The sequence below is a fragment of the Bufo bufo genome, unplaced genomic scaffold (assembly GCF_905171765.1).
Source record: "Bufo bufo unplaced genomic scaffold, aBufBuf1.1, whole genome shotgun sequence".
NCBI lineage: Eukaryota > Metazoa > Chordata > Amphibia > Anura > Bufonidae > Bufo > Bufo bufo.
The window spans coordinates 241667-268389 of NW_024400110.1; the positions used below are offsets into that span (position 1 = coordinate 241667).

Here is a 26723-nt window from a genome sequence, read left to right on the forward strand (position 1 = left end):
TCAGAGCTGACTGGTGCTAGGCTGCATTTCATAGCGGCTTCTCTTCAATGTCTTAGGACATTGTGAAGAGGAGGCCAGAGTATGAAGGACAGCGAGTAGGACCTTCATATTAAATCCAGGCTTCTCGAGAAGGGAATCTGGAATGGACTGTAAAAGGTCACTCACATTATCCATTGTGGCTAAAGCTTCCAGGTAGGTTTCCACGACTAAGTCGCTGAAGGCAGTGCGTGTGCTTTTTGAATGACGCGCTAAAAGAGCCGAGTCGGGATACAGTGCTTTGGCGGTAACGACATCTGAAGGCAAACCATACACAGAAATAAAATTGACTAACATTCTGTTGAGGAGGAATGCACTAAATTCTAGTTTACGATTATCAGATGCTTGAATGGACATTTGGTGAAAATCCTTAACACTTTCTTCCACTTCAACCACTGCAAAGAGTTCATTTTTTAGCTGCGGAGAAGAGACATAATCCAGAGGAAACTTCCCATCCGAATCCTGTTTCTGCAAAATGACTGCTCCTGAAAAGACATAGTGAGTTAGGGTAGAGACGACCACCACTTTATGGAATCCATACTCCATTTCTATCAAAACGGAACTACACAATATGGTTTACTAAACGTGGGTAGACATGCTGTGAATCGCAGTCCCAACTATGCAAATGTGGTAAATCTCGGAGAGTCGGGTGATGACACGATAGAAGCTGTAATGGCAGCCAATGGAGATCTATAAATCTCCGTGTACGAATCAATGAAGACCAGGATGAAGCACCCATACAGATGTAGCAAAGGTTGACGGAAAACTTATCGCACACGACAGTTTCTGCGGCTCGGGTGCGGACCCATTCACTTCCATGGGGCCGCAAAAGATGCGGACAGCACCCCGTGTGCTGTCCGCATCCGTTACGTAGCCCTGCAAAAAAAATATAACATGTCCTATTCTTGTCCGTTTTGTGGATAAAAATAGGCATTTCTACAATGGGCCGCCTGTACCGGTCCGCAAATTGCGGCTTCCGTGTTTTGCGGATCTGCAATTTGCGGCCCGCAAAAAATGGAACGGTCGTGTGCATGAGGCCTAAAGGGGATATCCGATCTGATCTAGTAGATGGCAGTCTTAGCCCTGCACCTCACATGGATCCAGCGATCACGGCTAGGTTTATTTCAAGCTCAGGGGCGCGTGCGGCTGAAGGATGGAACTGAGCACGCGCTTCCATCTCAGTGAGCAGGACGGAGAAATAAGAAAAAGAGCAAACAGCGGGTGGCGCTATCTGATTTCAGTCAATACACTTTAATTACATGCAATTATTAAAGTATTCGGATCCAGGGGCTGGTTTGAAAAATGTCAAATATTTTTCGTGGGACAACACTTTTAAATACACAAATGCCGCAAACTTCAAAAGCCATTTAAAAAAAATTACGTTAAAATTTACCACCACTGTACATTTAATGTGATGTCAAGTCAACTTTTGCTACATCTGTGCATGCATAAGATTATAAAACATTACGGTAAAATGTAAGAGGCATCAAGTCAAGCTGCACAAACATCCAGAAAAATAATAAAAAAGTCTGACAGAATTAACATTTTGTAACAAAAATAGATTTTAATATCTGGACTGCTGCACGTAAAATGCACAGCAGCAATAATATGATGTGAAAACTCCCCAAATCTGGAATTTCTAATGCAGTTCTGCACACTGGTGTCAGATTATTCGACAGGCCAATGCCCAGATTTTGGGCTAGTGCCACAGATGAGTCTGCATAAAGGCAGCACTGGCGTGTAAAGAACTGGATGAATGCAAGTTCAACTAGATCTCCTCCCATAGGACAAGAGGATCGTCCCCTACCGATTCTTCATACCGCCGCTATTTCCTACAGAGAGGAGCAGCGTGTAATCTAATATTGGCGGCTGCATCACTTAGACTGATTGAAGTGCCGCTGCGGATAAATAAAGCACCTTGGAGACCGAGAAACGACGAAGAGCGAGAGAGACAGGCGCTGGTCTAGGATTTCCAAAAGAAACACCAAGTGGCCCTTAGAGGGCAGGAGAAGCCGACAAACTCCACAGTACAAGTAAAAAGGCTGAAGAGGATGTGTGCGTCGTTTTCTATAAAACTATAGTAGGACAGGTCAGGCTTTACAGGCTTGATGGATTACAGAATGACAGTTTACTTTCTAGAAAAATAAATCCTTAAATGTAGCAATAAAGCAACATGTAAATAAATATTGCATAAAAAAAACAAGTCAAATAGAATTTCAGTTGTTTTCTTACCCCCGTGTTGGAGAAGCATTTTGCCAATTTCAATATGTCCGTTTTGTAGAGCATCATGTAAGGGCGTCACGCCATCCACATGACTGAGCAAGTCGACTTCTGGGCAGCGCTGCAAAATCTCCCGGACACATTCTGTGCTGCCATGGTTACAGGCCTCGTGTAAAGGCGTCCAGCCGGCATTGTCTGCGGTATAAATCAGCAACAATTACCAGGGGATCCATCTAGAAGACCGCTGCGGAGGAGGAACCAAGGATGGAGGGAGAAAATCTAGATGGTCAGGATCGCTGTTCGGTTGACTAATGACTCCTACCAGCTTGAGTTCAATACTAGAGTCTAACATGAGAAATAAAAAAGACGAGTAAGAAATAAAACTCACCTTTTGCATTGATGTCCATTCCGGGGAGGGAGAGCTGTAGGTGCAGCTTCTTGACATTGTTGCTCCGGCAAGCTCGATGCATGGCCGTTTCTCCTATCACGTAAAAAAGCATCGGTGCGTTTAGGTGTTGGAAGTGGCCGATCAGAGAGACTGATGTTTTATTTAACTGATCATTTTACCTAAAAACCCCACAGCCCAAACGGAGCGCCAATGATGTATTGTAAAGTGAAGCCGGCCTGGCTGCCGAATTCCCTCCCCGAATCCTCCTCCTTTTAGCTTTTAAAGCCTCTATGACTTGGCAATGGCCATAAAAGTTTAGAGCGTGCAGTTGACTCATGAGCCTCCATTACACGGGTCGTCCTTTTACCCAGCGTTTAAGCACCAGAGCCTCCACCCAGTAAAGGGTCATTCACGATGGTTTGCTGCTCCTCGGTCAGCCGGCTACAGAGACACACGGCCAATAATGTGCAGAGAAGGGGCCAGTATAAATCCAGACATTTAGGAGGATAGCCCGGCAGAATTGGCTGTTGTTCCCTGCCTTCTACCGTATGACGGAGACCTTAGTGCACAGCTAGTATGGATCGGCAGAGGAGGCAGCGAGCCGTCACAGCCTCCCATTAAGGCTATATTCAGACAACCGGAAGGGTTTTGCAGTCCGTGTATGTTCCGCATTTTGTGGACCGCACATGGCCGGCCCTGGGATAGAAATGCCTACTCTCGTCTGCCATTGGGAACAAGAATAGGACATGTTCTATCTTTTTTGCGGGGCCGCGGAACAGAACTATGGAGGTGGACAGCACACGGTGCGCTGTCCACATCTTTTACGGCCCCATTTAAATGAATGGGCCCACACCTGTTTCGCAAAATTGCGAAACGGACACGGACCCAGACATACAGACATCTGAATGCACAGTTAATCTATGTCTGATTGAAGCTAATGCAAAGTACCGCAAACTGAGGGTTATAGTAAGTGGTAATTACTCAAACAAATCGTGCATGAGGGTTCACATTCTCACTTTAAAGGGGTTGTCCCACAAAACTATTTAGCATTTTTCAAACCAGCACCTGGATCGGAATATTTTTGTAATTGCATGTAATTCAAAAAATTCTCTATATATAGCGCCACCTGCTGTTTGTTCTTTTCCTTATTTCTCTGTCCAGCTTAGGAACATTGCTGACATGGACGCACATGCTCAGTTCTATCCTTCTTACAGGGAGAGAGCTGCACAGAAAGGGCATGCCCCTGGATAAAGGTCATGTCCCCTGAGAAAGGACACGCCCCTGAGCTACCGGTGTGAAATAAATCTAGCAGAGCAATTGGAGCAATGAATGGGGAGATCTCTGGATCTATGGGAGGTCCAGGGCCGGGTCTGGCTTTGTTAGAAAGAGATTGTCGTCTACTATATGATGGCTGGTTTTCATTTTTTCACTTTAATCATGGGATAATCATTCTTCACTTTTGAACCAAAATGTACATTATTGCAGTCTTAAAATGTACTCAACCTACTGTCAAACCCTTTCTATTACTGTGCATTGTTTTTAGCCGATACGACATGTGCCCCATAAATGAATAGAATGCACTGAAGAGACACTCTGCTCAGATGGGGCCATTAATGATCAGCTGATCTCAAGACTTGGTGCCCCCCCCCCCCTTAGAAAACAGCTGCAACGTGTGGGGATCCCGGCAGCAAGCTTTACATCTTCCTGCTGTTCTACCCAGTGGAAATAACATGTTACCCAATTCCTACTGAATACACGGATGTGAAGAGACTTTCACAGCGAGACGGGCTGCTAGAAAAGGGTCCTGAAGTAGATTCCCAATTCCATTGGAAAATGGGTTTTCTAAACCAGGTAACCAATTTAAAAAATCTCCTAAAAGTTTCTATTCACTTAAAAATAAAATTGATGTGCCACAATTTTGAATTGTCCAACACCAATTTTGGCCCATTAACCCAATAACAGTTCCAGGTAGGAGCCGTAGACCTTCTGATGATTGACAGAGGTCGTGCCCCGTGGGTGGTCCTTAGCCTGGCAAAGTGCACCCCTCATCATGTCTTCTCTTGGGTGCCGATTCACACTCCAGCATTGTCACCAAGGCCATTGTCTGCACATACACAGTCATGGGATAACATGGCGCACGCGTGGGATCTCAGTCCAGACAATGCCGGGGCCATTCATCAACACCAGTAGGGAGGTGGGGGCCAAGGTTTACCGAGGGCCTGAGCACTTGTAGGACCTGTATCAACGGCTACAAAGGTAGGTTCCAAATGATCACCATGCGGTAGTAATACCCAAGCTCATGACCCAGATACTAGACGGCAACAGGTAAACAGGCAATTCAGAAGTTGTATCCAGCAGACGTCCATAGGCAACATAAAAACATAAAAAAAAGCAGGAGATCCTGAAACTAGGCCTATTTACATGCTTCAAACTAAAAGATATTGTGTTCTGAAATGTGTATCTCTTGGTCTGAAACACATAAACAGTCTCTTGAGTTCCTGCTTTTCACAATGTAGTTTAATGCCTTAAAGGGGTTATTCCATGGTTAAGGTAGAGATATAAAATCAAACAGGACAATCTCTTTCTAACAAAGCTAGAAGCAGCTGGTTTGCAAACTGTAGAATATGTTTGGAGGGACAATGGTTTTGACTCTGGACATCTCCTGGATATATACACAGCTATAGGCCTCATGCACACGACCGCTATGTGCATCCGTGGCCGTTCTTCTGTTTTCCGTGATTTTCTGCGGACCCATTGACTTTAAATGGGTCCGTTGAAAACTCGGAAATTGCACCGTTGTTCATCCGCCTCCGTGATCCGTGTTTCCTGTCTGTCAAAAAAATATGACCTGTCCTATTTTTTTGACGGACAACGGTTCACAGACCCATTCAAGTCAATGGGTCCGTGAAAAAACACGGATGCACACAAGATTGGCATCCGCGTCCGTGATCCGTGGCCGTTGGCAACTTTCACACAGACGGATCGCAGATCCGTCTGCATAAAAGCTTTCAGATATGAGTTTTCACTTCGGGAAAACTCAGATCCGACAGTATATTCTAAACACAGAAGCGTTCCCATGGTGATGGGGACGCTTCAAGTTAGAATATACTAAAAGAACTGTGTACATGACTGCCCCCTCCTGCCTGGCAGCACCCGATCTCTTACAGGGGGCTGTGATCCACACAATTAACCCCTCAGGTGCCGCACCTAAAGGGTTAATTGTGCGTATCATAGCCCCCTGTAAGAGATCAGGTGCTGCCAGGCAGGAGGGGGCAGACCCCCTCCCTCCCCAATATTATATTCATTGGTGGCCAGTGCGGCCTCCCCTCTCCCCCCCCCCCAGTTAAAATCACGTTCCGAATCCCGCATCATTGGTGGCCAGTGCGGCCTCACATCTCCCCCCCCTTCCCAGTTAAAATCACGTTCCACCATCATTGGTGGCAGTGGAGAGTTCCGATCGGAGTCCCAGTTTAATCGCTTGGGCTCCGATCAGTAACCATGGCAACCAGGACGCTACTGCAGTCCTGGTTGCCATGGTTACTTAGCAATAAATAGAAGCATTATACTTACCTGCGAGCTGCGATGTCTGTGACCGGCCGGGAGCTCCTCCTACTGGTAAGTGACAAGTCTGTGCTATAAGCAATGCGCCGCACAGACCTGTCACCTACCAGTAGGAGGAGCGCCCAGCCGGTCACACACATCGCAGCTCGCAGGTAAGTATAATGCTTCTAAAAATTGCTAAGTAACCATGGCAATCAGGACTGCAGTAGCGTCCTGGTTGCCATGGTTACCGATCGGAGCCCCAGCGATTAAACTGGGACTCCGATCGGAACTCTCCACTGCCACCAATGATGGGGGAATGTGATTTTAACTAGGGGGGGGGGGGGAGATGTGAGGCCGCACTGGTCAGCAATGATGGGGGATTCGGAACGTGATTTTAACTGGGGGGGGGGAGAGGGGAGGCCGCACTGGCCACCAATAATGGGGGATTCGGAACGTGATTTTAACTGGGGGGGGGGGGGGAAGAGGGGAGGCCACACTGGCCACCAATGATGGGGGATTCGGAACGTGATTTTAACAAGGGGGGGGAGATGTGAGGCCGCACTGGCCACCAATGATGAGGGATTCGGAACGTGATTTTAACAAGGGGGGGGGGGGGGGGAGATGTGAGGCCGCACTGGCCACCAATGATGGGGGATTCGGAACGTGATCTTAACAAGGGGGGGGGGGGGAGAGGGGAGGCTGCACTGGCCACCAATGATGGGGCATTCGGAACGTGATTTTAACTGGGGGGGGGAGAGGGGAGGCCGCCGCACTGGCCACCAATGATGGGGGATTCGGAACGTGATTTTAACAAGGGGGGGGTAGATGTGAGGCCGCACCGGCCACCAATGATGGGGGATTCGGAATGTGATTTTAACAAGGGGGGGGAGATGTGAGGCCGCACTGGCCACCAATGATGGGGGATTCGGAACGTGATTTTAACAAGGGGGGGGGGGATGTGAGGCCGCACTGGCCACCAATGATGGGGGATGCGGAACGTGATCTTAACAAGGGGGGGGGGGAGAGGGGAGGCCGCACTGGCCACCAATGATGGGGGATTCGGAACGTGATTTTAACAAGGGGGGGGGGAGAGGGGAGGCCGCACTGGCCACCAATGATGGGGGATTTGGAACGTGATTTTAACTGGGGGGGGGGGGAGAGGGGAGGCCACCAATGAATATAATATTGGGGAGGAAGGGGGTGTGCCCCCTCCTGCCTGGCAGCACCTGATCTCTTACAGGGGGCTATGATATGCACAATTAACCCTTTAGGTGCGGCACCTGAGGGGTTAATTGTGCGGATCACAGCCCCCTGTGAGAGATCGGGTGCTGCCAGGCAGCAGGGGGCAGTCATGTACACAGTTCGTAGAATATTCTAACTTGAAGCGTCCCCATCACCATGGGAACGCCTCTGTGTTAGAATATACTGTCGGATCTGAGTTTCATGATGTAACTCAAATCCGATGGTATATTCTAACATAGAGGCGTTCCCATGGTGATGGGGACGCTTCAAGTTAAAATATACCATCGGATTGGAGAAAACTCCGATCCTATGGTATATTAACTCCTGACTTTACATTGAAAGTCAATGGGGGACGGATCCGTTTGTAATTGCACCATATTGTGTCAACGTCAAACGGATCCGTCCCCATTGACTTGCATTGTAATTCAGGACGGATCCGTTTGGCTCTGCACGGCCAGGCGGACACCAAAACAACTTTTTTTTCATGTCCGTGGATCCTCCAAAAATCAAGGAAGACCCACGGACGAAAAAATGGTCACGGATCACGGAAAAACGGAACCCCGTTTTGCGGACCGTCAAAAAATACTGTCGTGTGCATGAGGCCTTAATGTGCATCTGCCTCTTTGCACTGCAGCAGAATGATATATCAGAGGTCACACAGGACATTCATATATAGGATTTTTAGTTTTCCTCTGAAGAGTCAGATCGTTGTGAATTCCCAGCGACAGCCCTAATAATAATGGAACATCATTCTGTGTCATTCGATACGTAATTACACTGATGTTATTAAATGTAAGCACAACATTCAACTGGGACCATGAAAGCTCTCGACTTTACCGTCTTATGAACGTTCTGGGCAAATGTGGGGCCTTTTAGCTAAAATACTTGGGCTTAAATTGAGTTGTAAATGAAGTCTGGGCTCGGGGCCTGGAGTAAAACAGTCCATGTGTGAAATCTCTGCAGCCTTTGGTCACCAAATGTCTAGGCCTGACCCAGACAGACAGGCGGCATTAGACTACCAGATGATGGCTGCCCTGTTAGCAGAACAGATGCAGGACCAACGTGGAAGACAAATGGCAGAAAATGTTAGACTTTAACACCAAACTCCATGTTGGTGCCTGAGCACACTGTAGGCTCTACTTAGCACTATGGGATTTGCTTTTAGTGAGCTCAGAGTGAAATGTAACCTTTCAACACCATCTTACACACAGAATGCCATAAGAAGTTGCATATCATTACTGATCTTCAGTTCTTCAGAGCTGAAATCTTCCAGCATAATCTGCTGGTTCAGGGTCTTTACAGATCTATTTCCTTTGATTATTTGCACTCTATATAATGTATAAAGTGTAGTCATGCTAGGAATGTGCCAGGAAATTCAGATTGTTGTATGTTTCTAGTGACTACCAGCAGAACTATGAATTCAGCCCTGGAGTACAGCTGTGATAAAGATCAGTACAAGATAATGCAATGTGCTCTAAGTGCCTTTATGTGGTCTGGACGGATAAAAGGTCCACATTGCAAAAAGTATTTGAAAAACTTAGGTAAATATTAGGGTCGTACAAAGCAATTAGTAATTCCAAAGCAGAACCAGCATTCTCAATGCGGTGACCTCTTGGTCACATGCCTATGCATGCACAGGTCCTGCCCCCAGGGAACAGTTTAGCCAGAGCGTGGAGTCTCGAGAGCCATGGCAGGTAAGAGAGGAGCCTGGAGAGCTCTCCCTCTCACAGCATCATTCAGTCGAAGAGGCGTTGGACTGGGGAAAGAGTTGCTGCAAGTAGAGAATGGTGGTTTGGGGGAAAATGTCACTGCCAGTGGGGGAAGCATGGAAAGAGGGACAATGCTCTCTCCTGAGTGTCTCACAATGCTGCTACCAGAAGGGAGACGTGAAATGAGGGACAATGCTGCTGTCAGATGGGAGCGCGGGGTGAAGACGGAGTCAATGCTGCGGCCACCAGTGCTGTTCTGTGCGGTGTGGTGTTTAGTACTGCTGGAGAGGTACAGTGTTTTCTACTGCACTGTGGGGGTTGTTGGCGCTGCGGAGGAGGAGGTGTTTGGTGCTGCTCTGTGGTATTATTTGTACAGCATGGTGGTACATTTCTGGGGTGAAGACGGAGTCAATGCTGCGGCCACCAGTGCTGTTCTGTGCAGTGTGGTGTTAGTACTGCTGGGGAGGTACAGTGTTTTCTACTGCACTGTGGGGGTTGTTGGCGCTGCGGAGGAGGAGGTGTTTGGTGCTGCTCTGTGGTATTATTTGTACAGCATGGTGGTACATTTCTGGGGTGAAGACGGAGTCAATGCTGCGGCCACCAGTGCTGTTCTGTGCGGTGTGGTGTTTAGTACTGCTGGGGAGGTACAGTGTTTTCTTCTGCACTGTGGGGGTTGTTGGCGCTGCGGAGGAGGAGGTGTTTGGTGCTGCTCTGTGGTATTATTTGTACAGCATGGTGGTACATTTCTGGGGTGAAGACGGAGTCAATGCTGCGGCCACCAGTGCTGTTCTGTGCGGTGTGGTGTTTAGTACTGCTGGGGAGGTACAGTGTTTTCTACTGCACTGTGGGGGTTGTTGGCGCTGCGGAGGAGGAGGTGTTTGGTGCTGCTCTGTGGTATTATTTGTACAGCATGGTGGTACATTTCTGGGGTGAAGACGGAGTCAATGCTGCGGCCACCAGTGATGTCCTGTGCAGTGTGGTGTTAGTACTGCTGGGGAGGTACAGTGTTTTCTACTGCACTGTGGGGATTGTTGGCGCTGCGGAGGAGGAGGTGTTTGGTGCTGCTCTGTGGTATTATTTGTACAGCATGGTGGTACATTTCTGGGGTGAAGACGGAGTCAATGCTGCGGCCACCAGTGCTGTTCTGTGCGGTGTGGTGTTTAGTACTGCTGGGGAGGTACAGTGTTTTCTACTGCACTGTGGGGGTTGTTGGCGCTGCGGAGGAGGAGGTGTTTGCTGCTGCTCTGTGGTATTATTTGTACAGCATGGTGGTACATTTCTGGGGTGAAGACGGAGTCAATGCTGCGGCCACCAGTGCTGTTCTGTGCAGTGTGGCGTTTAGTACTGTTGGGGAGGTACAGTGTTTTCTACTGCACTGTGGGGGTTGTTGGCGCTGCGGAGGAGGAGGTGTTTGGTGCTGCTCTGTGGTATTATTTGTACAGCATGGTGGTACATTTCTGGGGTGAAGACGGAGTCAATGCTGCGGCCACCAGTGCTGTTCTGTGCGGTGTGGCGTTTAGTACTGTTGGGGAGGTACAGTGTTTTCTACTGCACTGTGGGGGTTGTTGGCGCTGCGGAGGAGGAGGTGTTTGGTGCTGCTCTGTGGTATTATTTGTACAGCATGGTGGTACATTTCTGGGGTGAAGACGGAGTCAATGCTGCGGCCACCAGTGCTGTTCTGTGCGGTGTGGTGTTTAGTACTGCTGGGGAGGTACAGTGTTTTCTACTGCACTGTGGGGATTGTTGGCGCTGCGGAGGAGGAGGTGTTTGGTGCTGCTCTGTGGTATTATTTGTACAGCATGGTGGTACATTTCTGGGGTGAAGACGGAGTCAATGCTGCGGCCACCAGTGCTGTTCTGTGCGGTGTGGTGTTTAGTACTGCTGGGGAGGTACAGTGTTTTCTACTGCACTGTGGGGATTATTGGCGCTGCGGAGGAGGAGGTGTTTGCTGCTGCTCTGTGGTATTATTTGTACAGCATGGTGGTACATTTCTGGGGTGAAGACGGAGTCAATGCTGCGGCCACCAGTGCTGTTCTGTGCAGTGTGGTGTTTAGTACTGCTGGGGAGGTACAGTGTTTTCTACTGCACTGTGGGGGTTGTTGGCGCTGCGGAGGAGGAGGTGTTTGGTGCTGCTCTGTGGTATTATTTGTACAGCATGGTGGTACATTTCTGGGGTGAAGACGGAGTCAATGCTGCGGCCACCAGTGCTGTTCTGTGCGGTGTGGTGTTAGTACTGCTGGGGAGGTACAGTGTTTTCTACTGCACTGTGGGGGTTGTTGGCGCTGCGGAGGAGGAGGTGTTTGGTGCTGCTCTGTGGTATTATTTGTACAGCATGGTGGTACATTTCTGGGGTGAAGACGGAGTCAATGCTGCGGCCACCAGTGCAGTTCTGTGCAGTGTGGTGTTTAGTACTGCTGGGGAGGTACAGTGTTTTCTACTGCACTGTGGGGGTTGTTGGCGCTGCGGAGGAGGGTGTTTGGTGCTGCTCTGTGGTATTATTTGTACAGCATGGTGGTACATTTCTGGGGTGAAGACGGAGTCAATGCTGCGGCCACCAGTGCTGTTCTGTGCGGTGTGGTGTTTAGTACTGCTGGGGAGGTACAGTGTTTTCTACTGCACTGTGGGGATTATTGGCGCTGCGGAGGAGGAGGTGTTTGCTGCTGCTCTGTGGTATTATTTGTACAGCATGGTGGTACATTTCTGGGATGAAGACGGAGTCAATGCTGCGGCCACCAGTGCTGTTCTGTGCGGTGTGGTGTTAGTACTGCTGGGGAGGTGCAGTGTTTTCTACTGCACTGTGGGGGTTGTTGGCGCTGCGGAGGAGGAGGTGTTTGGTGCTGCTCTGTGGTATTATTTGTACAGCATGGTGGTACATTTCTGGGGTGAAGACGGAGTCAATGCTGCGGCCACCAGTGCTGTTCTGTGCAGTGTGGTGTTTAGTACTGCTGGGGAGGTACAGTGTTTTCTACTGCACTGTGGGGGTTGTTGGCGCTGCGGAGGAGGAGGTGTTTGGTGCTGCTCTGTGGTATTATTTGTACAGCATGGTGGTACATTTCTGGGGTGAAGACGGAGTCAATGCTGCGGCCACCAGTGCTGTTCTGTGCAGTGTGGTGTTTAGTACTGCTGGGGAGGTACAGTGTTTTCTACTGCACTGTGGGGATTGTTGGCGCTGCGGAGGAGGAGGTGTTTGGTGCTGCTCTGTGGTATTATTTGTACAGCATGGTGGTACATTTCTGGGGTGAAGACGGAGTCAATGCTGCGGCCACCAGTGCTGTTCTGTGCGGTGTGGTGTTTAGTACTGCTGGGGAGGTACAGTGTTTTCTACTGCACTGTGGGGATTGTTGGCGCTGCGGAGGAGGAGGTGTTTGGTGCTGCTCTGTGGTATTATTTGTACAGCATGGTGGTACATTTCTGGGGTGAAGACGGAGTCATTGCTGCGGCCACCAGTGCTGTTCTGTGCGGTGTGGTGTTTAGTACTGCTGGGGAGGTACAGTGTTTTCTACTGCACTGTGGGGATTATTGGCGCTGCGGAGGAGGAGGTGTTTGCTGCTGCTCTGTGGTATTATTTGTACAGCATGGTGGTACATTTCTGGGGTGAAGACGGAGTCAATGCTGCGGCCACCAGTGCTGTTCTGTGCAGTGTGGTGTTTAGTACTGCTGGGGAGGTACAGTGTTTTCTACTGCACTGTGGGGGTTGTTGGCGCTGCGGAGGAGGAGGTGTTTGGTGCTGCTCTGTGGTATTATTTGTACAGCATGGTGGTACATTTCTGGGGTGAAGACGGAGTCAATGCTGCGGCCACCAGTGCTGTTTTGTGCGGTGTGGTGTTAGTACTGCTGGGGAGGTACAGTGTTTTCTACTGCACTGTGGGGGTTGTTGGCGCTGCGGAGGAGGAGGTGTTTGGTGCTGCTCTGTGGTATTATTTGTACAGCATGGTGGTACATTTCTGGGGTGAAGACGGAGTCAATGCTGCGGCCACCAGTGCAGTTCTGTGCAGTGTGGTGTTTAGTACTGCTGGGGAGGTACAGTGTTTTCTACTGCACTGTGGGGGTTGTTGGCGCTGCGGAGGAGGGTGTTTGGTGCTGCTCTGTGGTATTATTTGTACAGCATGGTGGTACATTTCTGGGGTGAAGACGGAGTCAATGCTGCGGCCACCAGTGCTGTTCTGTGCGGTGTGGTGTTTAGTACTGCTGGGGAGGTACAGTGTTTTCTACTGCACTGTGGGGATTATTGGCGCTGCGGAGGAGGAGGTGTTTGCTGCTGCTCTGTGGTATTATTTGTACAGCATGGTGGTACATTTCTGGGGTGAAGACGGAGTCAATGCTGCGGCCACCAGTGCTGTTCTGTGCGGTGTGGTGTTAGTACTGCTGGGGAGGTGCAGTGTTTTCTACTGCACTGTGGGGGTTGTTGGCGCTGCGGAGGAGGAGGTGTTTGGTGCTGCTCTGTGGTATTATTTGTACAGCATGGTGGTACATTTCTGGGGTGAAGACGGAGTCAATGCTGCGGCCACCAGTGCTGTTCTGTGCAGTGTGGTGTTTAGTACTGCTGGGGAGGTACAGTGTTTTCTACTGCACTGTGGGGATTATTGGCGCTGCGGAGGAGGAGGTGTTTGCTGCTGCTCTGTGGTATTATTTGTACAGCATGGTGGTACATTTCTGGGGTGAAGACGGAGTCAATGCTGCGGCCACCAGTGCTGTCCTGTGCAGTGTGGTGTTTAGTACTGCTGGGGAGGTACAGTGTTTTCTACTGCACTGTGGGGATTGTTGGCGCTGCGGAGGAGGAGGTGTTTGGTGCTGCTCTGTGGTATTATTTGTACAGCATGGTGGTACATTTCTGGGGTGAAGACGGAGTCAATGCTGCGGCCACCAGTGCTGTTCTGTGCAGTGTGGTGTTTAGTACTGCTGGGGAGGTACAGTGTTTTCTACTGCACTGTGGGGGTTGTTGGCGCTGCGGAGGAGGAGGTGTTTGGTGCTGCTCTGTGGTATTATTTGTACAGCATGGTGGTACATTTCTGGGGTGAAGACGGAGTCAATGCTGCGGCCACCAGTGCTGTTCTGTGCAGTGTGGTGTTTAGTACTGCTGGGGAGGTACAGTGTTTTCTACTGCACTGTGGGGATTGTTGGCGCTGCGGAGGAGGAGGTGTTTGGTGCTGCTCTGTGGTATTATTTGTACAGCATGGTGGTACATTTCTGGGGTGAAGACGGAGTCAATGCTGCGGCCACCAGTGCTGTCCTGTGCAGTGTGGTGTTTAGTACTGCTGGGGAGGTACAGTGTTTTCTACTGCACTGTGGGGATTGTTGGCGCTGCGGAGGAGGAGGTGTTTGGTGCTGCTCTGTGGTATTATTTGTACAGCATGGTGGTATATTTCTGGGGTGAAGACGGAGTCAATGCTGCGGCCACCAGTGCTGTTCTGTGCAGTGTGGCGTTTAGTACTGCTGGGGAGGTACAGTGTTTTCTACTACACTGTGGGGATTGTTGGCGCTGCGGAGGAGGAGGTGTTTGGTGCTGCTCTGTGGTATTATTTGTACAGCATGGTGGTACATTTCTGGGGTGAAGACGGAGTCAATGCTGCGGCCACCAGTGCTGTTCTGTGCAGTGTGGTGTTTAGTACTGCTGGGGAGGTACAGTGTTTTCTACTGCACTGTGGGGGTTGTTGGCGCTGCGGAGGAGGAGGTGTTTGGTGCTGCTCTGTGGTATTATTTGTACAGCATGGTGGTACATTTCTGGGGTGAAGACGGAGTCAATGCTGCGGCCACCAGTGCTGTTCTGTGCAGTGTGGCGTTTAGTACTGTTGGGGAGGTACAGTGTTTTCTACTGCACTGTGGGGATTGTTGGCGCTGCGGAGGAGGAGGTGTTTGGTGCTGCTCTGTGGTATTATTTGTACAGCATGGTGGTACATTTCTGGGGTGAAGACGGAGTCAATGCTGCGGCCACCAGTGCTGTTCTGTGCAGTGTGGTGTTTAGTACTGCTGGGGAGGTACAGTGTTTTCTACTGCACTGTGGGGATTGTTGGCGCTGCGGAGGAGGAGGTGTTTGGTGCTGCTCTGTGGTATTATTTGTACAGCATGGTGGTACATTTCTGGGGTGAAGACGGAGTCAATGCTGCGGCCACCAGTGCTCTTCTGTGCGGTGTGGTGTTTAGTACTGCTGGGGAGGTACAGTGTTTTCTACTGCACTGTGGGGGTTGTTGGCGCTGCGGAGGAGGAGGTGTTTGGTGCTGCTCTGTGGTATTATTTGTACAGCATGGTGGTATATTTCTGGGGTGAAGACGGAGTCAATGCTGCGGCCACCAGTGCTGTTCTGTGCAGTGTGGCGTTTAGTACTGCTGGGGAGGTACAGTGTTTTCTACTGCACTGTGGGGATTGTTGGCGCTGCGGAGGAGGAGGTGTTTGGTGCTGCTCTGTGGTATTATTTGTACAGCATGGTGGTACATTTCTGGGGTGAAGACGGAGTCAATGCTGCGGCCACCAGTGCTGTTCTGTGCAGTGTGGTGTTTAGTACTGCTGGGGAGGTACAGTGTTTTCTACTGCACTGTGGGGATTGTTGGCGCTGCGGAGGAGGAGGTGTTTGGTGCTGCTCTGTGGTATTATTTGTACAGCATGGTGGTACATTTCTGGGGTGAAGACGGAGTCAATGCTGCGGCCACCAGTGCTGTTCTGTGCAGTGTGGTGTTTAGTACTGCTGGGGAGGTACAGTGTTTTCTACTGCACTGTGGGGATTGTTGGCGCTGCGGAGGAGGAGGTGTTTGGTGCTGCTCTGTGGTATTATTTGTACAGCATGGTGGTACATTTCTGGGGTGAAGACGGAGTCAATGCTGCGGCCACCAGTGCTGTTCTGTGCAGTGTGGTGTTTAGTACTGCTGGGGAGGTACAGTGTTTTCTACTGCACTGTGGGGGTTGTTGGCGCTGCGGAGGAGGAGGAGTTTGGTGCTGCTCTGTGGTATTATTTGTACAGCATGGTGGTACATTTCTGGGGTGAAGACGGAGTCAATGCTGCGGCCACCAGTGCTGTTCTGTGCAGTGTGGTGTTTAGTACTGCTGGGGAGGTACAGTGTTTTCTACTGCACTGTGGGGATTGTTGGCGCTGCGGAGGAGGAGGTGTTTGGTGCTGCTCTGTGGTATTATTTGTACAGCATGGTGGTACATTTCTGGGGTGAAGACGGAGTCAATGCTGCGGCCACCAGTGCTGTTCTGTGCAGTGTGGTGTTTAATACTGCTGGGGAGGTACAGTGTTTTCTACTGCACTGTGGGGATTGTTGGCGCTGCGGAGGAGGAGGTGTTTGGTGCTGCTCTGTGGTATTATTTGTACAGCATGGTGGTATATTTCTGGGGTGAAGACGGAGTCAATGCTGCGGCCACCAGTGCTGTTCTGTGCAGTGTGGCGTTTAGTACTGCTGGGGAGGTACAGTGTTTTCTACTGCACTGTGGGGATTGTTGGCGCTGCGGAGGAGGAGGTGTTTGGTGCTGCTCTGTGGTATTATTTGTACAGCATGGTGGTACATTTCTGGGGTGAAGACGGAGTCAATGCTGCGGCCACCAGTGCTGTTCTGTGCAGTGTGGTGTTTAGTACTGCTGGGGAGGTACAGTGTTTTCTACTGCACTGTGGGGATTGTTGGCGCTGCGGAGGAGGAGGTGTTTGGTGCTGCTCTGTGGTATTATTTGTACAGCATGGTGGTACATTTCTGGGGTGAAGACGGAGTCAATGCTGCGGCCACCAGTGCTGTTCTGTGCAGTGTGGTGTTTAGTACTGCTGGGGAGGTACAGTGTTTTCTACTGCACTGTGGGGATTGTTGGCGCTGCGGAGGAGGAGGTGTTTGGTGCTGCTCTGTGGTATTATTTGTACAGCATGGTGGTACATTTCTGGGGTGAAGACGGAGTCAATGCTGCGGCCACCAGTGCTCTTCTGTGCGGTGTGGTGTTTAGTACTGCTGGGGAGGTACAGTGTTTTCTACTGCACTGTGGGGGTTGTTGGCGCTGCGGAGGAGGAGGTGTTTGGTGCTGCTCTGTGGTATTATTTGTACAGCATGGTGGTATATTTCTGGGGTGAAGACGGAGTCAATGCTGCGGCCACCAGTGCTGTTCTGTGCAGTGTGGCGTTTAGTACTGCTGGGGAGGTACAGTGTTTTCTACTGCACTGTGGGGATTGTTGGCGCTGCGGAGGAGGAGGTGTTTGGTGCTGCTCTGTGGTATTATTTGTACAGCATGGTGGTACATTTCTGGGGTGAAGACGGAGTCAATGCTGCGGCCACCAGTGCTGTTCTGTGCAGTGTGGTGTTTAGTACTGCTGGGGAGGTACAGTGTTTTCTACTGCACTGTGGGGATTGTTGGCGCTGCGGAGGAGGAGGTGTTTGGTGCTGCTCTGTGGTATTATTTGTACAGCATGGTGGTACATTTCTGGGGTGAAGACGGAGTCAATGCTGCGGCCACCAGTGCTGTTCTGTGCAGTGTGGTGTTTAGTACTGCTGGGGAGGTACAGTGTTTTCTACTGCACTGTGGGGATTGTTGGCGCTGCGGAGGAGGAGGTGTTTGGTGCTGCTCTGTGGTATTATTTGTACAGCATGGTGGTACATTTCTGGGGTGAAGACGGAGTCAATGCTGCGGCCACCAGTGCTGTTCTGTGCAGTGTGGTGTTTAGTACTGCTGGGGAGGTACAGTGTTTTCTACTGCACTGTGGGGGTTGTTGGCGCTGCGGAGGAGGAGGAGTTTGGTGCTGCTCTGTGGTATTATTTGTACAGCATGGTGGTACATTTCTGGGGTGAAGACGGAGTCAATGCTGCGGCCACCAGTGCTGTTCTGTGCAGTGTGGTGTTTAGTACTGCTGGGGAGGTACAGTGTTTTCTACTGCACTGTGGGGATTGTTGGCGCTGCGGAGGAGGAGGTGTTTGGTGCTGCTCTGTGGTATTATTTGTACAGCATGGTGGTACATTTCTGGGGTGAAGACGGAGTCAATGCTGCGGCCACCAGTGCTGTTCTGTGCAGTGTGGTGTTTAATACTGCTGGGGAGGTACAGTGTTTTCTACTGCACTGTGGGGATTGTTGGCGCTGCGGAGGAGGAGGTGTTTGGTGCTGCTCTGTGGTATTATTTGTACAGCATGGTGGTATATTTCTGGGGTGAAGACGGAGTCAATGCTGCGGCCACCAGTGCTGTTCTGTGCAGTGTGGCGTTTAGTACTGCTGGGGAGGTACAGTGTTTTCTACTGCACTGTGGGGATTGTTGGCGCTGCGGAGGAGGAGGTGTTTGGTGCTGCTCTGTGGTATTATTTGTACAGCATGGTGGTACATTTCTGGGGTGAAGACGGAGTCAATGCTGCGGCCACCAGTGCTGTTCTGTGCAGTGTGGTGTTTAGTACTGCTGGGGAGGTACAGTGTTTTCTACTGCACTGTGGGGATTGTTGGCGCTGCGGAGGAGGAGGTGTTTGGTGCTGCTCTGTGGTATTATTTGTACAGCATGGTGGTACATTTCTGGGGTGAAGACGGAGTCAATGCTGCGGCCACCAGTGCTCTTCTGTGCGGTGTGGTGTTTAGTACTGCTGGGGAGGTACAGTGTTTTCTACTGCACTGTGGGGGTTGTTGGCGCTGCGGAGGAGGAGGTGTTTGGTGCTGCTCTGTGGTATTATTTGTACAGCATGGTGGTATATTTCTGGGGTGAAGACGGAGTCAATGCTGCGGCCACCAGTGCTGTTCTGTGCAGTGTGGCGTTTAGTACTGCTGGGGAGGTACAGTGTTTTCTACTGCACTGTGGGGATTGTTGGCGCTGCGGAGGAGGAGGTGTTTGGTGCTGCTCTGTGGTATTATTTGTACAGCATGGTGGTACATTTCTGGGGTGAAGACGGAGTCAATGCTGCGGCCACCAGTGCTGTTCTGTGCAGTGTGGTGTTTAGTACTGCTGGGGAGGTACAGTGTTTTCTACTGCACTGTGGGGATTGTTGGCGCTGCGGAGGAGGAGGTGTTTGGTGCTGCTCTGTGGTATTATTTGTACAGCATGGTGGTACATTTCTGGGGTGAAGACGGAGTCAATGCTGCGGCCACCAGTGCTGTTCTGTGCAGTGTGGTGTTTAGTACTGCTGGGGAGGTACAGTGTTTTCTACTGCACTGTGGGGATTGTTGGCGCTGCGGAGGAGGAGGTGTTTGGTGCTGCTCTGTGGTATTATTTGTACAGCATGGTGGTACATTTCTGGGGTGAAGACGGAGTCAATGCTGCGGCCACCAGTGCTGTTCTGTGCAGTGTGGTGTTTAGTACTGCTGGGGAGGTACAGTGTTTTCTACTGCACTGTGGGGGTTGTTGGCGCTGCGGAGGAGGAGGAGTTTGGTGCTGCTCTGTGGTATTATTTGTACAGCATGGTGGTACATTTCTGGGGTGAAGACGGAGTCAATGCTGCGGCCACCAGTGCTGTTCTGTGCAGTGTGGTGTTTAGTACTGCTGGGGAGGTACAGTGTTTTCTACTGCACTGTGGGGATTGTTGGCGCTGCGGAGGAGGAGGTGTTTGGTGCTGCTCTGTGGTATTATTTGTACAGCATGGTGGTACATTTCTGGGGTGAAGACGGAGTCAATGCTGCGGCCACCAGTGCTGTTCTGTGCAGTGTGGTGTTTAATACTGCTGGGGAGGTACAGTGTTTTCTACTGCACTGTGGGGATTGTTGGCGCTGCGGAGGAGGAGGTGTTTGGTGCTGCTCTGTGGTATTATTTGTACAGCATGGTGGTATATTTCTGGGGTGAAGACGGAGTCAATGCTGCGGCCACCAGTGCTGTTCTGTGCAGTGTGGCGTTTAGTACTGCTGGGGAGGTACAGTGTTTTCTACTGCACTGTGGGGATTGTTGGCGCTGCGGAGGAGGAGGTGTTTGGTGCTGCTCTGTGGTATTATTTGTACAGCATGGTGGTACATTTCTGGGGTGAAGACGGAGTCAATGCTGCGGCCACCAGTGCTGTTCTGTGCAGTGTGGTGTTTAGTACTGCTGGGGAGGTACAGTGTTTTCTACTGCACTGTGGGGATTGTTGGCGCTGCGGAGGAGGAGGTGTTTGGTGCTGCTCTGTGGTATTATTTGTACAGCATGGTGGTACATTTCTGGGGTGAAGACGGAGTCAATGCTGCGGCCACCAGTGCTGTTCTGTGCAGTGTGGTGTTTAGTACTGCTGGGGAGGTACAGTGTTTTCTACTGCACTGTGGGGATTGTTGGCGCTGCGGAGGAGGAGGTGTTTGGTGCTGCTCTGTGGTATTATTTGTACAGCATGGTGGTATATTTCTGGGGTGAAGACGGAGTCAATGCTGCGGCCACCAGTGCTGTTCTGTGCAGTGTGGTGTTTAGTACTGCTGGGGAGGTACAGTGTTTTCTACTGCACTGTGGGGATTGTTGGCGCTGCGGAGGAGGAGGTGTTTGGTGCTGCTCTGTGGTATTATTTGTACAGCATGGTGGTACATTTCTGGGGTGAAGACGGAGTCAATGCTGCGGCCACCAGTGCTGTTCTGTGCAGTGTGGTGTTTAGTACTGCTGGGGAGGTACAGTGTTTTCTACTGCACTGTGGGGATTGTTGGCGCTGCGGAGGAGGAGGTGTTTGGTGCTGCTCTGTGGTATTATTTGTACAGCATGGTGGTACATTTCTGGGGTGAAGACGGAGTCAATGCTGCGGCCACCAGTGCTGTTCTGTGCAGTGTGGTGTTTAGTACTGCTGGGGAGGTACAGTGTTTTCTACTGCACTGTGGGGATTGTTGGCGCTGCGGAGGAGGAGGTGTTTGGTGCTGCTCTGTGGTATTATTTGTACAGCATGGTGGTACATTTCTGGGGTGAAGACGGAGTCAATGCTGCGGCCACCAGTGCTGTTCTGTGCAGTGTGGTGTTTAGTACTGCTGGGGAGGTACAGTGTTTTCTACTGCACTGTGGGGGTTGTTGGCGCTGCGGAGGAGGAGGAGTTTGGTGCTGCTCTGTGGTATTATTTGTACAGCATGGTGGTACATTTCTGGGGTGAAGACGGAGTCAATGCTGCGGCCACCAGTGCTGTTCTGTGCAGTGTGGTGTTTAGTACTGCTGGGGAGGTACAGTGTTTTCTACTGCACTGTGGGGATTGTTGGCGCTGCGGAGGAGGAGGTGTTTGGTGCTGCTCTGTGGTATTATTTGTACAGCATGGTGGTACATTTCTGGGGTGAAGACGGAGTCAATGCTGCGGCCACCAGTGCTGTTCTGTGCAGTGTGGTGTTTAGTACTGCTGGGGAGGTACAGTGTTTTCTACTGCACTGTGGGGATTGTTGGCGCTGCGGAGGAGGAGGTGTTTGGTGCTGCTCTGTGGTATTATTTGTACAGCATGGTGGTACATTTCTGGGGTGAAGACGGAGTCAATGCTGCGGCCACCAGTGCTGTTCTGTGCAGTGTGGTGTTTAGTACTGCTGGGGAGGTACAGTGTTTTCTACTGCACTGTGGGGGTTGTTGGCGCTGCGGAGGAGGAGGTGTTTGGTGCTGCTCTGTGGTATTATTTGTACAGCATGGTGGTAATGAGGGCACTGTTTTTCTTTCACACTGAGCGGTGATACTTGATCATTTGTGAGGTCCTGGCATCCCCATAGATGATGTGGTGAGGCCTGAGCAGTCCTGTTGTATATAACCTGGACATGGTTATCAGTATATGCACCCGACAGAATGTTAGGCCCAGTTGCTCGGATGACATTTGTTAGTATAGGTGACAGTAAGGTCAGAACCCTAAAATCCTAGCAGTAATATAAGCTGCATGATTTAGTGCACCACACATACATTGAACGTGGATGCAATAAACAACGAAAACGTCATCCAGGCTATGGGACACATAAGCAAGAACAGTTTTTCAAGCTAAATAGGAGTTCTTCTATACACACTGGAACATCTAATGTGTATCGGGGGCTCGCAACTTACCCCTGACAGATGAGGAGATAAGAATTTTTTAAAATCATTAAAGTAAAAAAAAACTGGTTGGGGTCATATCATGATTCTTCGTTAAACGGATGCCTCAGACTGATGCCATATAATAGCATCCGGTCACCATAGAGTTATACTTTTTTTACCAGACTGTGTAGGATACAAGAATGTGGTGTGCTGCGTTTCTGTATCCTTTTTTTCTTCTTCTAACGTCTACAGTAGGTCAAACGGAGACTGTGGCGAAACCAACCTCGCCACTGGGTTTTGGAGAGGACTGGCTGCTGGCCTCTTGCCCCAGGATTATGGGCCATATACTAACTTTTAAACCCCTGAACCGATTCAAGTGAATTTTGGATAGGTTTGTCCCCACGTTATACTGTTTGAATTAATGTAAGTTATATGTATGGCCAATGTAAACTCACAAAGTTGTAACAATCTATAATAATTGTAACTTGTCAGCTTGGGAGGAAAATGCTGGGTGTGTTTCTATTGTGCCATTGTCCCATTGTGTGTTTAAATGGTGATGTCTGTCCTGTTGTATCTACATGTGTATTGGCGATCTCCCTTTGTTCTGAGAGATAATTGGATTGCTCCTCAGGTTGTCTCCAGACAGAGGGGAGGAGACCATGATGCATTGTGGGGATATGTTGTCCTATGTCCCAGTCTTCATTCTGGTCCTCTGGGGGCGTGAACGATTGGTTGCTGTAGTTGCATTGTATGTGTTGTTAATTACTGATTGGTTGTATTTCAAACCCCTGTGGGCAGTACTATGTTTTTGGTTTGTGAATAAAAGAGGCTGTACGTGAAGTACAGTCAGTTCCTGTTTCACCTTCAACATAGAGCCTCGTCTCATGTGTGTGGGGATTGCTATACGTGTATACTCCCCTGGCTATAACTACTAGCTCTTTTAAGGGCTGTTCCTGATCTCTGGTTTTAGGAGAGGTCCACCCACTGGAGCCTGGAGCCTTGTCGTAGGTCCAGGGTGGGTAGGAGACGGTGAGACCTCAACCAAGCTTCGGCGGTTCGTGGGGTCTGCAGTGCGTACGGCGTCAAGTGGAGTGCTTGGAGTCCTCGGAAAGCACTAGGAGCATTCATTCAACGGAGGTACCCGGTCGGTGTACCAGGTGATCCGTTACATTGGTGGCAAGCAGTGGGATGGCGTCCTAGTGTGAGGAGAAGCAGCTCGGAGACACCGTTCGTGGAGTTACAAATTGAGGGCAACGCTAGTATCCGTACAGCGCCCCTGGGAGCAGAGGTATCCAGCGACTTGGAGCAGACAAGTATGGAAGGCTCTGAAGATGACTGGCTGGCCGAGGTGAGGCAGCGAGTGGCCCAGTATGGAGGTAATGTGTCCATGGATATATACCAGGCCATCTGGAACCAGGTCACAGCCAAGCGACATGCAAGGATGGAACGAGAATTCCGACTGGCGAAAGAGAGCGAAATTGCCCAGCGGAAGGAGTGTTACAGCAGCCGAGCAGAGGCTGCATCCAAGGAGGTTAGCAGTCTCCCCCTGAGGCGGCCAGAGGAACCCGAAGTAGGGGTCCTCATAGACTGGTCCTGTGAGGAACCACAACAGGCAGGTGGAGACGGGACCGAGGTCTCTCCACCGGGATGCTGGGCAGCTGGCCCAGACGCTCAACAGCAGCCGGAGTTGCCAGGTGTGGACGCAGGTGGTTCTTACTCGCAACTGTTGAGGGACCTCACAGACTGGTCCTGGGAGGACCCACAGATGGCAGGTGGAGATGGGACCGAGGTCTCTCTACCAGTCCTACAGGGATGCTGGACGGTTGGTCCAGATCTCCAGCCATCTCCGCAGGGATACCAGGAGGAGGAGGTAAGCGAGCCCTCCCCTTCCCAGGTACTTCCCAACCGAGTTCTGGGGGCAGGGGATGAGCCTGCGATATCCACTGATCTCTCTCCCCAACCACAGGGGGACAGCACCCCTAACTCCGATGGTGCAGATGGGACCACGGTCTCTGCACCAGACCTACCGAGATACTGGACGGCCGGTTCAGATCCCCCACCAACCCTGCAGGAATGCCAGGAGGAGGAGGTAAGCGATTCCTCCTCTCCACAGCCGATCTGCAACAAGGTCCTGGGGATAGGATTCCCTGACCACATCCCAGCGGAAGAGCTGGCATCTGGGCAGAGCGCAGTCGGCCTCTGCCCTCCCCTATCCTCTTCTCCAGAGCCGGACTTCCCACAGGCTACCCCAGCAGAAGAGCTGGCATCTGGGCAGAGCGCAGTCGGCCTCTGCCCACCAAGTACCTACAGCTCCAAGCTGGAGAACCACAAGGAAGCGAGGAGTAGCAGATGCCCACTCAACAGCTGGGGACATACAGAACAGAGCCAGGCCCCAAGATTCAACAGGTCCAGTATTGGGTTGTGGTTGGACTGCCAGACTAACTCCGGTACTGACCGTGAGGTCAGGTATCTGGTTAGTCTTCCCTGGGAGGGGGAGATGTGTGGCGAAACCAACCTCGCCACTGGGTTTTGGAGAGGACTGGCTGCTGGCCTCTTGCCCCAGGATTATGGGCCATATACTAACTTTTAAACCCCTGAACCGATTCAAGTGAATTTTGGATAGGTTTGTCCCCACGTTATACTGTTTGAATTAATGTAAGTTATATGTATGGCCAATGTAAACTCACAAAGTTGTAACAATCTATAATAATTGTAACTTGTCAGCTTGGGAGGAAAATGCTGGGTGTGTTTCTATTGTGCCATTGTCCCATTGTGTGTTTAAATGGTGATGTCTGTCCTGTTGTATCTACATGTGTATTGGCGATCTCCCTTTGTTCTGAGAGATAATTGGATTGCTCCTCAGGTTGTCTCCAGACAGAGGGGAGGAGACCATGATGCATTGTGGGGATATGTTGTCCTATGTCCCAGTCTTCATTCTGGTCCTCTGGGGGCGTGAACGATTGGTTGCTGTAGTTGCATTGTATGTGTTGTTAATTACTGATTGGTTGTATTTCAAACCCCTGTGGGCAGTACTATGTTTTTGGTTTGTGAATAAAAGAGGCTGTACGTGAAGTACAGTCAGTTCCTGTTTCACCTTCAACATAGAGCCTCGTCTCATGTGTGTGGGGATTGCTATACGTGTATACTCCCCTGGCTATAACTACTAGCTCTTTTAAGGGCTGTTCCTGATCTCTGGTTTTAGGAGAGGTCCACCCACTGGAGCCTGGAGCCTTGTCGTAGGTCCAGGGTGGGTAGGAGACGGTGAGACCTCAACCAAGCTTCGGCGGTTCGTGGGGTCTGCAGTGCGTACGGCGTCAAGTGGAGTGCTTGGAGTCCTCGGAAAGCACTAGGAGCATTCATTCAACGGAGGTACCCGGTCGGTGTACCAGGTGATCCGTTACATTGAGACATAAAACGTGATGTGAACCCACCGCAAGCTATAACCGAGACACAAACAGGGCAGCTGCCATCATACAAAACATGCATTCATAAAGCAGCATAATCAAGATAAAAGCAGGACATTGGAGGGGTTGTCTGACAAGCCATATCCTTGTAGCCTATGGAGGCACAAGGAGGTCATAGCGGGCGGTCTCCTGCTCAGGATAACCCTCGGTGAGCCATAATGTTGAGAGTGGTGCCCGATCTAGTAGACCCAACCCTTCCAACGGTGATTAGCGGCCATGTAATATTACATTTCCCTGGATAGTCTACAGGGCATGACTAAAGTCAATCTTCACGTTGCACTTGGCTCTAATGATAAAAGGATACCCTCTATCTGACCAAAAATTCCATCGAAGGTATATAATAAAATTTAAATAAAATTAAAAAGTATTCAAAGCAAATACATATTATTCAAATGAGTACTTAGAACATTGTACCTTTTCTGTCCTGACGGCTGCAGAACTGTCTACTAACTTGAGGCTCTTTGATCTGACTTGATTCCTTTCTTGTTTTGCGTCTTAACTTTGCAGCAATTCTGTTCGATTGAAGAACATTTATCAACATTTGTGTTCTTGTTAACAATAAAAAAATTAGATAATAGAAAACTGCAGCGGTTTCCCGTAGCAACCAACTAGGTTTCCACTTTTTCTTTATATTTAACCTGCCTTTGAAAATTGAGAAGTGGAATTTGATTAGTCGCTATAGGCTAATATTCTGGCGATCCCCTGCACCAGTTGTTATATCCTAATGTGTGAAGCTAGCCTAAGGGAAAAGTGAAGAATACCACGATGTTATGGGTAAGGTGTATGTAGACCGGCGGGGTTAAACAATCAATTTCTACATATGACACATAACCTGGGACCCTGCGTAACACATCTCCAGGATGGTTCTCATACGAGCACACACCTGCAGGCATGGAGGGTTCGGAGACAGGTTATATATCCTGGGAAGAATACTCTTTTTCCTGAACAGTTCCGCACCTGTAAGCTATGACCCCCCGTCTGAGGGGTAAGCACTGATTTCTTCTATTACACGGCTTGCCTGGAAATCTTAATTAGAAAAGAATGCAAACATGTCCAACACATCTGCAGATGTGCGGTTGAAACCATGAAGAAGTAAGTATTACATACTATAGTCCACTACACGGGTCCTATAGTTATAGGACTAAATACAAAGAAGAAAAAGAATGTCATCTACAAAGAGTTTATTCAAAGTAGACAAAAAAGAAGCCAGCGCTGCTTATATAACCATGGATATACAGTAGTCCTAACATTCACTGCATTACTGATCCAAAAATATA

General features: G+C 50.1%; 1 protein-coding gene across 1 annotated transcript; it reads right to left on the bottom strand.

Annotated features, from left to right (window-relative positions):
• LOC120983695 (SMC5-SMC6 complex localization factor protein 1-like) lies at positions 1 to 26138 on the bottom strand. The gene is made up of 4 exons (XM_040413213.1): positions 25861 to 26138; positions 2645 to 2737; positions 2269 to 2451; positions 1 to 521 (listed from the first exon to the last, which is right to left on the bottom strand). Exons 1-4 carry the CDS (start codon positions 25985 to 25987, stop codon positions 1 to 3), a joined length of 924 nt encoding a protein of 307 aa, XP_040269147.1. The 5' UTR covers positions 25988 to 26138.
• Between the last annotated feature and the right edge of the window lie 585 nt (positions 26139 to 26723).